Source organism: Sarcophilus harrisii, chromosome 2 (genome assembly GCF_902635505.1).
Source record: "Sarcophilus harrisii chromosome 2, mSarHar1.11, whole genome shotgun sequence".
NCBI lineage: Eukaryota > Metazoa > Chordata > Mammalia > Dasyuromorphia > Dasyuridae > Sarcophilus > Sarcophilus harrisii.
Window position 1 is genome coordinate 524,370,750 of NC_045427.1, and position 12,470 is coordinate 524,383,219.

A 12,470-nucleotide genomic window follows, 5' to 3' on the forward strand; every position below is an offset into this window, starting at 1 on the left:
AGAGTAAAGGTAAAAGGTTGGAGCAGAATCTACTATGCTTCAGGTGGTCAAAAAAGCAGGGATAGCCATCCTGATCTCAGATCAAGGAAAAGCAAAAATTGATCTAATTAAAAGAGATAAGGAAGGGCACTATATCTTGCTAAAGGGTAGCATAGATAATGAAGCAATATCAATATTAAACATATATGCACTAAGTGGTGTAGCATTTAAATTCTTAGGAGAGAAATTAAGAGAGCTGCAAGAAGAAATAGACAGCAAAACTATAATAGTGGGAGATCTGAACCTTGCACTCTCAGAATTAGATAAATCAAACCACAAAATAAATAAGAAAGAAGTCATAGAGGTAAATAGAATACTAGAAAAGTTAGATATGATAGATCTCTGGAGAAAACTAAATGGAGACAGAAAGGAGTACACTTTCTTCTCAGCAGTTCATGGAACCTATACAAAAATTGACCATATATTAGGACATAAAAACCTCAAACTCAAATGCAGTAAGGCAGAAATAGTAAATGCATCCTTTTCAGATCACAATGCAATGAAAATTACATTCAATTAAAAGCCAGGGGAAAATAGACCAAAAAATAATTGTAAACTAAATAATCTCATCCTAAAAAATGATTGGGTGAAACAGCAACTCATAGACATAATTAATAACTTCATCCAAGAAAATGATAATAATGAGACGTCATACCAAAATGTGTGGGATGCAGCCAAAGCTGTAATAAGGGGAAATTTCATATCTCTAGAGGCCTATTTGCATAAAATAGAGAAAGAGGTCATTGAATTGGACTTACAACTAAAAATGCTAGAAAAGAACAAATTAAAAAACCCCAGTCAAACACTAAACTTGAAATTCTAAAAATAAAAGGAGAAATCAATAAAATTGAAAGTAAAAAAACTATTGAGTTAATAAAAGTAAGAGTTGGTTCTATGAAAAACCCAACAAAATAGACAAACCCTTAGTAAATCTGATTAAAAAAACGAAAGAGGGAAATCAAATTGGTAGTCTTAAAAATGAAAAGGGAGAACTTGCCACTAATGAAGAGGAAATTAGAGCAATAATTAGGGGTTACTTTGCCCAACTTTATGTCAATAAATTTGATAATTTAAATGAAATGGAAGACTACCTTCAAAAATATAGCTTGCCCAGATTAACAGAGGAAGAAGTAAATATCCTAAACTGTCCTATTTTAGAAAAAGAAATAGAACAAGCTATTAACCAACTCCCTAAGAAAAAATCCCCAGGACCAGATGGATTTATATGTGAATTCCTCCCCCCAAATTTTTTTTTATTATAACTTTTATTGACAGAGCCTATGCCTGGGTAATTTTTTTTACAACATTATCCCTTGCACTCACTTCTGTTCCGACTTTTCCCCTCCCTCCCTTTACCCCTCCCCAGATGGCTAGCAGTCCTATACAAGTTAAATACACAGTGTATCCTTGATACAATATATGTGTGCAGAACCAAACAGTTCTCTTGTTGCACAGGAAGAATTGGATTCAGAAGGTAAAAATAACCTGGGAAGAAAGACAAAAATGCAAACAGTTTACATTCATTTCCCAGTGTTCTTTCTTTGGGTGTAGCTGCTTCTGTCCATCCTTGGTCAATTGAAACTGAGTTAGATCTCTTTGTTGAAGAAATCCACTTCCATCAGAATATATCCTCATACAGTATCGTTGTTGAGGTATATAATGATCTCCTGGTTCTGCTCATTTCACTTAGCATCAGTTCATGTAAGTCTCACCAATCCTCTCTGTATTCATCCTGCTGGTCATTTCTTACAGAATAATAATATTCCATAACATTCATATACCACAATTTACTCAACCCTTCTCCAAATAATGGGCATCCTTTCATTTTCCAGCTTCTAGCCACTACAAACAGGGATGCCACAAACATTTTTGCACATACAGGTCCCTTTCCCTTCTTTAGTATCTCTTTGGGGTATAAGCCCATAGAAACACTGCTGGATCAAAGGGTATGCACAGTTTGGTAACTTTTTGAGAATAGTTCCAGATTGCTTTCCAGAATGGTTGGATTTGTTCACAGGTCCACCAACAATGTATCAGTGTCCCTGTTTTCCCACATCCACTCCAACATTCCTCATTATCTTTATCTTTCCCTGTCATTCTAGCCAATCTGACAGGTGTGTAGTGGTATCTCACAGTTGTCTTAATTTGCATTTCTCTGATTAATAATGATTTGGAGCATATTTTCATATGGATAGAAATAGTTTCATTTCTTTGAGAATTGTCTGTTCATATCCTTTGACCATTTATCAATTTCTACCAAACATTTAAAGAACAATTAACTCCAATGCTATATAAACTGTTTGAAAAAATAGGGATTGAAGGAGTCATGATACTGATAACCTAAATCAGGTGGGTTGAAACACAGAGAAAGAAAATTATAGACCAATCTCCCTAATGAATATCGATGCTAAAATCTTAAATAAAATATTAGCAAAAAGATTACAGAAAATCATCCCCAGGATAGTACATTATGACCAAGTAGATTTTATACCAGGAATGAAGGGCTGGTTCGATATTAGGAAAACTATTAGCATAATTGACTATATCAATGATCAAATAAACAAAAAACATATGATCATCTCAATAGATGCAGAAAAAGCATTTGATAAAATCCAACATCCATTCCTAATAAAAACTCTTGAGAGGATAGGAATAAATGGATTTTTCCTTAAAATAGTCAGGAGCATATATTTAAAACTGTCAGTAAGCATCATAGGCAATGGGGAAAAACTGGAACCTTTCCTAGTAAGAACAGGAGTGAAACAAGGTTGCCCACTATCACCATTATTATTCAATATTGTATTAGAAACGCTAGCCTCGGCCGTAAGAGTCAAGAAAGAGATTAAAGGAATTAGAGTGGGTAATGAGGAAATTAAACTATCACTCTTTGCAGATGATATGATGGTATACTTAGAGAACCCCAGAGATTCTACTAAAAAGCTATTAGAAATAATTCATTACTTTAGCAAAGTTGCAGGATACAAAATAAATCCACATAAATCCTCAGCATTTTTATACATCACCAATAAAATCCAACAGCAAGAAATACAAAGAGAAATTCCATTCAAAATAACTGTCGACAGCATAAAATATTTGGGAATCTATCTACCAAAGTAAAGTCAGGAATTATTTGAGCAAAATTTTAAAATACTTTCCACACAAATAAAGTCAGATTTAAATAATTGGAAAAACATTAAGTGCTCTTGGATAGGCTGAGCGAATATAATAAAGATGACAGTATTCCCTAAACTAATCTATTTATTTAGTGCTACACCAATCAGACTCCAAGAAACTATTTTAATGATCTAGAAAAAATAACAACAAAATTCATATGGAATAATAAAAGGTCGAGAATCTCAAGAGAATCAATGAAAAAAAAATCAAATGAAGGTGGCCTAGCTGTACCTGATCTAAAACTATATTATAAAGCAGTAGTCACCAATACCATTTGATATTAGCTAAGAAATAGATTAGTTGATCAGTGGAATAGGTTAGGTTCACAAGACAAAATAGTCAATAACTATAGCAGTCTAGTGTGTGACAAACCCAAAGATCCCAACTTTTGGGATAAGAATTCATTATTTGGGAACTGCTGGGAAATATTTCAAAAACTGCTGGGAAAATTAGAAATTAATATAGCAGAAATTAGATATGGAACCACACTTAACACTGTACAACAAGATAAGATCAAAATGGATCCATGATTTAGGCATAAAGAATGAGATTATAAATAAATTAGAGGAACATAGGATAGTTTACCTCTCAGACTTGTGGAGGAGGAAGGAATTTGTGACCAAAGATAAACTAGCGATCATTATTGATCACAAAATAGAAATTTTTTGATTATATCAAATTAAAAAGCCTTTGTACAAAAAGAACTAATGCAAACAAGATTAGAAGAGAAGCAACAAACTGGGAAAACATTTTCACAGTTAAAAGTTCTGATAAAGGCCTCATTTCCAAAATATATAGAGAATTGACTTTAATTTATAAGAAATCAAGCCATTTTCCAATTGATAAATGGTCAAAGCATATGAACAGACAATTTTCAGATGAAGAAATTGAAACTATTTCCACTCATATGAGTGTTCCAACTCACTATTGATCAGAGAAGTACAAATTAAGACAGCTCTGCGATACCACTACACACCTGTCAGATTGGCTAAGATGACAGGAAAAAATAATGATGAATGTTGGAGGGGATGTGGGAAAACTGGGACATTGATGCATTGTTGGTGGAGTTGTGACCGAATCCAATTATTCTGGAGTGCTACTACTGGGCTTATATCCCAAAGAGATCTTAAAGAAGGGAAAGGGACCTGTATGTGCGAGAATGTTTATGGCAGCCCTCTTTGTAGTGGCCAGAAACTGGAAACTGAGTGGATGCCCATCAATTGGAGAATGGTCGGGTAAATTGTGGTATATGAATGTTATGGAATGTTATTGTTCTGTAAGAAATGACCAGCAGGATGAATACAGAGAGGCTTGGCGAGACTTACATGAACTGATGCTGAGTGAAATGAGCAGAACCAGGAAATCATTATATGCCTCAACAACGATACTGTGTGAGTATGTATTCTGATGGAAGTGATTTCTTCGACAAAGATCTAGCTCAGTTCCAATTGATCAAGGATGGACAGATGCAGCTACACCCAAAGAAAGAACACTGGGATGTTTGCATTTTTGTTTTTCTTCCCAGGTTATTTTTACCTTCTGAATCCAATTCTTCCCGTACAACAAGAGAACTGTTCGGTTCTGCACACATATGGTATATCTAGGATATACTTGGACATATTTAACATGTATAAGACTACTTGCCATTTGGGGGAGGGGGTGGAGGGAGGGAAGGGAAAAGTCGGAACAGAAGTGAGTGCAAAGGATAATGTTGTAAAAAATTACCCAGGCATGAGTTCTGTCAATAAAAAGTTATAATTATTAAAAAAAAAAAAAGACTATATCCTGGATGCATATTCTTTCTGAATGCCTTTCCCTTTCAATGGTTTAGTAAATCTCCTTATGTTAATTATTAAGAGAGTGCCTTGTTTCATTTCTGGTTTCAGATGTATATACCAGAGCTGCTGAGCTGAGTCAAACTTTGGCCCACACACAATTAGAGTGTGTTTGACTCTGAGGTTCATATGATCAAAACAGTCTAAGTTTGGGAGCTTAAAAGTCACTTTGACCAGTGCTTTTTTCCTTTCTTTTCCTTTCCTTTCCCCTCCTCCTCCTCCTCTTCCTCTTCTTCCTCTTCCTTCTCCTCCCTCTTCCCACTTCCTCCTCCCCCTTCCCACTTCCTCTTCCCCTTCCCCCTTCCTATTCCTCATCCCCCTTCCTCCTTTTCCTCTTCCCTCCCCCCTCCCCCTAAGGAGATTAAGAGATTTTTCTGAATTTACATAGGTCTTGAGTACCTAAGTATTTGAATCCAAGTCTCCTGCCTTCAAATCCAACACAGTTGAAACTGCATCACATTGCCACATTGTTTTTTGTTGGTGTTGTTTTATTTTTAGAATTCTTTTAGAGTCAGTATTATATATGTTTCTAATAGCTTGCATTTGAAACATCCATTAAAAAAGAAAGCCAAAGTTTTTTGTATATTTCTCAGGTGGATAAGAACCTTAAAAATTAAGTCATTGTTCAATCCTTCAACTAATATAAGAATCCCATCTACAAAATCCCTCAAAATTGGTCATCCAATTTATGCTTAAATATTTATAGTAATGGGAATGATTTTCCTACTGCTAGGCAGCCCATTTCTTTGCTGAACTTGTTGAAATATTTTTTCTCTGTAGAGAAATAGTTAATTCCTCTCATACCCAATAGCTCTTCATATAGTTGAAGACACTTCTTATATCTTTTTTCCTAGTGTTTCTTCTCTTCTAGTAACTAAGAAGCAGCTAGGTAATACAGCAGATAGAGACCTAGGCCTGGAGTCAGGAAAATCTGAATTGAAATTTAGCCTAATTTTAGGAGACTAGGCAAGTCACTTAACTTCTACATCAGTTTTCTTAAGTATAAAATAAGAATAATGATAGTACTTATTTTCCAGAATTGTTATGTAAGGATCAAATGAAATTATATTTGTAAAGCACTAAGCACAATACTTGATGTATAGTGGTTACTTAGTAAATGCTTATTTCCTTTCCCTCATATTAAATATCCCAATTCCTTCAATATTTCTACTTTCTTATGATTGAGATCCCTTATCATCCTTATTTCCCTCTTCTGCCATTTACTCTAGTTTGTTAAAGTATTTCTTAAAATGGGTCTAGAATTGAATACAGTATTTGAAATGTGGTCTGATGTGATTTAATTTCTTTTTTATAGTATTAAATAAAGTACTGCCTTTTAAATTTTATTTTGAAACTTACACAGAAATTAAAACAAAATTTCTGTGCATAACACTAGAACGGTTTTAGTTTAGTTAGGTTAAGTTTATCATCCAAAATTATTACATAGCAGAATGCTTAAAAGAAATATGAACCATAATAGATTAGAATGAAGTTATTTTTGAAATGGTTTCTTACATTAATATCCCAATATGTGACCATTACCTTAGGATCTGTAAATATTAGAGTAAAAACAGGGTACAAAATCTTTTGTCTTCTGTGCTATTGGAGTCCACATCAGTTCATGCTCCTCATTTTATATGTTTTTACCACTAAATGACTAGGTAACTTTGTTTACATTTTCTTCTCCATAAAAGGGAGATAATACTGCTTTTTTCCTCTGTTTTACTTAGTTTTTATAATGCTTTAAAAAATGAATATCAAAGTGCTTTGATAAGTAAAACACTATGTTTTTATAATGTGGTATTTTATAGAAAATCTGATGTAATTTGCTTAATTTTTTCCATTAGAATAAAAGTTTCTCATAATCATACTTTCTCCTTTTAAATGGGTAGAAATGTGATACATGGGAAAGAGTGTAGTACTTGAGGTCAGGAAAGGCTTAAGTTCAAATCCTGCTTCTTAAATTAACTAGTTAAGTGAAAATTAAGGGACTACTCCTGAGCCAGTGTTTGCTAAACTGCAATACGTGTTTAATAATATTTACTGCATTGGATTATTGTGATGATCTAACATAGTAATGCATCTAAAGTTGTTTGATAATTGTTAAAGCACTATACTGACATCAGTTATTATTGCCATTCCTCCTTTGCTTATTTTTTTCTGTTCTCTTAGGATGAATGTGGACAATTTCCATATGATGCAAATATTCAAATACACTGGGTGTCATTCCTGGATGGACGCCAAAGAGTACTGCTTTTTACTGATGATGTTGCATTGGTTTCCAAAGCACGACAAGCAGAAGAAATGGAACAGGCTGATCAAGAAATAAATGTGTCACTTCATAGTCTTGGACTTTCACTGGTTAACAATGAAAATAAACAGGAAATATCATATATTGGGATAACTAGGTATGGAATAAGGAAAACACATTATTAAAAGTTATTGAGTAGGAAATATTTGACAGTTACATTTTGAAACACTTTTTCTGAATTTTAAATTTCTTTCCTGTAATTCTTGAGAAATTTATAATAGTGGTGATGCCAGTTACTTCTTTCAGATCTCTTAAGTCAGTAGCTGCACAAAGAAAAGGTTGGGACAAAGAGACTAAATTTGAGATTTCATGTCATAGAGAACTTCTAGATGAAGAGACTACTGGTACCAGGGCAAGATAGCATCTTTTCTACAGTTCAAAGTTGCTAAAAACATGAGAGGCACAATTCTATGAGCATGGTTATATACACAGCTAATTTGTGTCCGAGGTGTGAATTCAACCCAACTCCTCCAAATTTTAAGCCCTACTTTACATTGTCTCAGACTCCCTCTCATTCTTCCCCCCCCATCCCTCCTTCCCCCCCCCCCGCCAAAAAAAATAGTTTTGTTATTTTTTTAAACCTGCTTTAATTTAGTAAACTATTTTAGGAATGTAGCTATTTGAGAAACATAAAATGTAATTAATCATATTGATTCTTTTACTGGATATAATAAGATATTTTATATAATTGCAAGAATTTAGACATTACAAAAATCAAAGTTCTGTTCATACCATAAGTTTAATTTTTTGGCTTGTAAAGACCTTTTGCTTTTAAAGCTCTTTTCCCCCACCCACTTAGTACTTTAGCAGAAGCTCAATTTGAAATGACTGCCAATGTGCATTCTATGGAAAGAATTACTTTTTGGTCTTTCATAAGAAAATATGCAGAATGGAAAGGCAATATTTTAAAAATTAATTGTGATATATTCTATATAGGTAATTTTCCTTATTGTTCTTATACTAAAGAAAAATAAATTCTCTCTTCATTGAATTGTTCCCTAAATATTCCTAGTTTAGAACCTTGTTAAGCTCTATGAGTAATTAAATGCCTATCAGTTATACAAGTAAAATCTAACTTTTTTCTTATGTGCCTTTATACATGTAATCAGCATTCTTCCTGTATTAAATAGGTGGCAAATGTTTTAGTGCAAAAGTTCTTAAGCTGCAATCAGTGATTTGTTTCACTATTTTGATAACTATATTGTAATATAGTTATCAAAATACCATATGCATTTTATTTTGCACATTTGAAAATATCAATGTGAAAAGATTCTGTAGGCTTCATAAGCTTGCTCTTAATAAGTCTTAAATACCCCTGTTAGAGCAATTTTGGGGGGCTTTTTTTGTGTTCTTTGAAAATTATTGTTAATTGTGTTAGAAACAATCTTTATTTTAATATTTTGTGAAGTCATTAAATTTTACATATTTAATAAAAATGTGAATCTAGTGATGAATAAAAATTTTGTATAAATTTTTATCATTTTAAAATATGTAGATTATTGAAGTATATTTTATTATTGAATTATTCTAGCTCTGATGTTGTTTGGGAGATGAAACCAAAACGGAAATGGAAACCTTTTAGTCAAAAGCACATAATTATTTTGGAACAAGCCTATCAGAAGTATCTTCGGTCAAATGAGCATGAATGGATTAAACTAGACAGCAATTTTGAGGTATTATTAATTTTATTTTATGATATTAATATCAAATGACATATACTTTTCTAGTAGGCTTTATAAGAATGAAAATATCGCTAAGCAAGAATTACAGTGTTTAATATATATATATGTATGAAACAAAAATTAACAAATTTTTACATTTTTTCTTTTATTTTAATGAGTTATTTTAGCTGTAACAATGTTCTTTTATGTTGTATTTTCATGGGAATTTTCACGAATTTTTAAGATTTTGGTGAAGCAATAAGAGAGAGCACTAAATCTGAAGTTAAAGAACCTGAGTTCATACATTGATTCTACCATTTAACTACTTTGGGCAAGTCACTTGACTGCTGCTACTCAGGTTCTTCAACTGTAAAATGAGGAATCTGTTCAAAAAGACTTAAAATCCTTTCTAAATTGAAAAGCATATAATTTTAGAAATTGAAATTACTCATGGTATCGATATTTGTTTCTTACATATACGTGCTATAAATGTCAAGTATAAAATGTGTATTTCACATATTTACTTTTTTGTATTAAAATAAAACATTACTGAGCTTGTGCTTCATAGGTTTTTTAAGCATATGTTGGTGTTTTAATCTGCCAAAGATTTTTTTCCTCATCTGTTAATAAAACCATGTGATTTAGGGGTAGGTTGGTTTTTTTTTTTTTTGCATGATTAATTATGCTAATTATTTTTCTAGTATTGAATTGTTTTTACCTTTAATTTGGTCATAGTTTAAAAAAAAGGTCTTTTGTTATGGTCTTTTTTTGCTTAATTTTAATTTAAAAATTACAATTTCAAATTAATATTCATAAATATTAACCTACATTTTTCTTTTTTGCTTTATCCTTTTCTTGTTTAGATATTAGAATTATGTTTGTCTCATTAAAAGTTAAGGAGATGGTTTTCTAAATTTTTGAGTGATTTTTTTTGCAGCATATATGCTAATTATTCTTAAAATGATAAAATTCATCTGTAAATTCATGTAGAATAGAATATTCTCCCTAGTTCTCCCACTTCTTTGACTAATAGTGTCTGTATAACTTTACTTTTTAATATTTTTCTTTCAAAATATTTTATTTTTGGCACTTTGTTTTTGAAAGAAGTAATTTATCTAGATTATTGTTCATCTTTATTTTTGAAGAGGACTGATAACATTATGGAATGATGTCTTTGCATGTATATGAATTAAATTTAACAGAGAGAATTTCACAAAGACATCAGCCTTTCTATTTTCCTAAGTCATCAAAATCCACTGACAGGACAAAAGTTGAGATGACTGACAATGGCCCAGGATGCCATAGCTGACCTCTGTGCCTTCACTACCTGACCAAGCTCTAAGCACTCCACAGCTCCCATTTCAGGCGGTTTCACAGCTTTGTTCCAATGAATAAACTGTTCTCTTCCACCTATTTGTCTAGGGAAAGTCTTCCCATGCTTGTAGATATCATCTAACTAACTGATGTCAATTGCTCTTAATCTCGTTTATCTTGTCTGCTGAGAGGTTTGCCAGGGCGAGCCTTCTGTGCCCAGTGCCCTTCTTGGAGCCACCTCTGCCTGGACTACTGCAATAAACTCCTACTTGGTCTCCATGCCTCACATCTCATCTCTCTCCAATCTATGACAGTTACTATAAAGATATTCCTAAATCACAAGTCTGACCAGGTTATTTCCCTATTAATTGAGCTCTAGTGGCTCCTGATTCTTCTACTATCAACTACAAACCCCTTTCTTTGTCATCTAAAACTCTTCATGACCTAATTCTAGCATCTTTCCATTATGTGCATTACATTCTAGCCAAACTGATTTTCTTCCTATAATTTTGCACATGGCATTCCATTTCCTGATTCCGTACTTTTGGAAGGTTTGTATCCCGTTCTAGAATACAATCTGAGTACATTCCATCTCTTGGATCCATTGGTTTCTAATGCATTGATTAGATATGGCTTTATTACATAAATACATCTGACTTAGATAATTACCCCTTAGTTGTCTAGCATTAATTAACATTGCTGTTGTTTAGCCCTTTTTCAGTTGTCTTCAGCTGTTTGTGACTCCTTTTGAGGTTTTCTTGGCAAAGATACTGGAGTGATTTACCATTTTCTTCTCCATTTTTTTCAAATGAGTAAACCGAGGCAAACACAGTTAAGTGCCTTGCTTGGGGTCATGTAGCTAGTCTTTGAGACTAAATTTGAACTCAAGATGAGCCTTCCTGACTGCAAGTCTGGGACTCTGTCCACTGAACCATCTTGTTCCTTTATCCAGAGGCAGCTAGGTTGCTCAGTAGGTAGAGCATGGTGCCTATAGTCAGCAAGATTCTTTGGTACATACAAAATATTTTGAGACAGAGATGTAGTGTTCATATAATCTACTACCATTTGATCAGGGAAATGCTCAATTACATGAACACAAATTTTGACTTATTCTTTGATTGAATAAGAAATTTCAATTTCTGCTGTCTATTTATAGCCAAAAGTGAGAATTCAGGTCCCGGCAAGCAGAACTGATTGCTCTATATACATAGTTTATTTCTACCAAATTTTCACCCTTATTGGATATATTTCCTTTTCCTGTCTCTTCTGACTTCTCTGCTCTCTCCTTTGGCATACTTACCTATATCCAGGCTTTTAGTTCTCTCTCTCTCTCTCTCTCTCTTTTTTTTTTTTTTTCCAGATAATTCTCAAATCTATTTCTCTGTTCTCATGTTTTCCTAAAGGTCTTATTTCTACCTCAGCATTGTCAAAACTTTCTGTTTGGCTCTTTAATTTATGGCATTATGCTTTTCAGCATCGTTAATTGTATATGTCATCACTCCTCTCTCATGAGAGTGATTATGAGCTCCTTGAGGAGAGATAATATATATTTTTATTTCTAGCACAAAACTGATTTACCTACAGTAGGTACTTAATTGTTTATTCCTTTCAGTTGTATCTAACTCTTCAACTCTGGAGTTTTCTGGACAAAGCTATTAGAGTGGTTTGCTTTTTCCTTTTCCATCTTATTTTACAGATTAGGAAACTGGGGTAGACAGGATTAAGTGACTTGTTCAGGGTTAGCTAGTAGATCTAAGACAGGATTTCATAGGAGAATGAGTCTTCCTGATTTCAAGCCTGATTCTATCTACTGCACCACCTAGCTACCCCAAGTGCTTAGTGTTTGTTGAATTGATTTTTTTTTTTTTGCAAGTTTGGAAATTGAGTAATTACCAATACAGTTATTTCAGTAGACACAGTTAAATTGAAGTATATATTTTATATATGTATATATATATATGTATATATGTATGTATATATGTATATGTATATATGTGAGTTGAACACCAGAAGATTTAGTTCCCATTAATATATGTATAAGTATATATAACCAAGTATAAGTGCTTTCCTTAAGTTTGCCAATTGTCTTTCTCTTGTGTTTAATAGAAAAATGCTATACTTAAAAAAAAAAAAATG

At 32.9% G+C, this 12,470-nt stretch overlaps 1 protein-coding gene across 4 annotated transcripts in view; it reads left to right on the forward strand.

Annotated features, from left to right (window-relative positions):
• VPS13C (vacuolar protein sorting 13 homolog C) overlaps positions 1 to 12,470 on the forward strand; it is a 177,104-nt gene that overhangs the window by 132,049 nt on the left and 32,585 nt on the right. For all 4 annotated transcript variants that reach the window (XM_031955443.1, XM_031955444.1, XM_031955445.1 and 1 more), the window contains 2 exons: positions 7,221 to 7,456; positions 8,891 to 9,032. In XM_031955443.1, the coding sequence (XP_031811303.1) occupies positions 7,221 to 7,456; positions 8,891 to 9,032 (378 nt within the window). The remainder of the gene's footprint in view (positions 1 to 7,220; positions 7,457 to 8,890; positions 9,033 to 12,470) is intronic.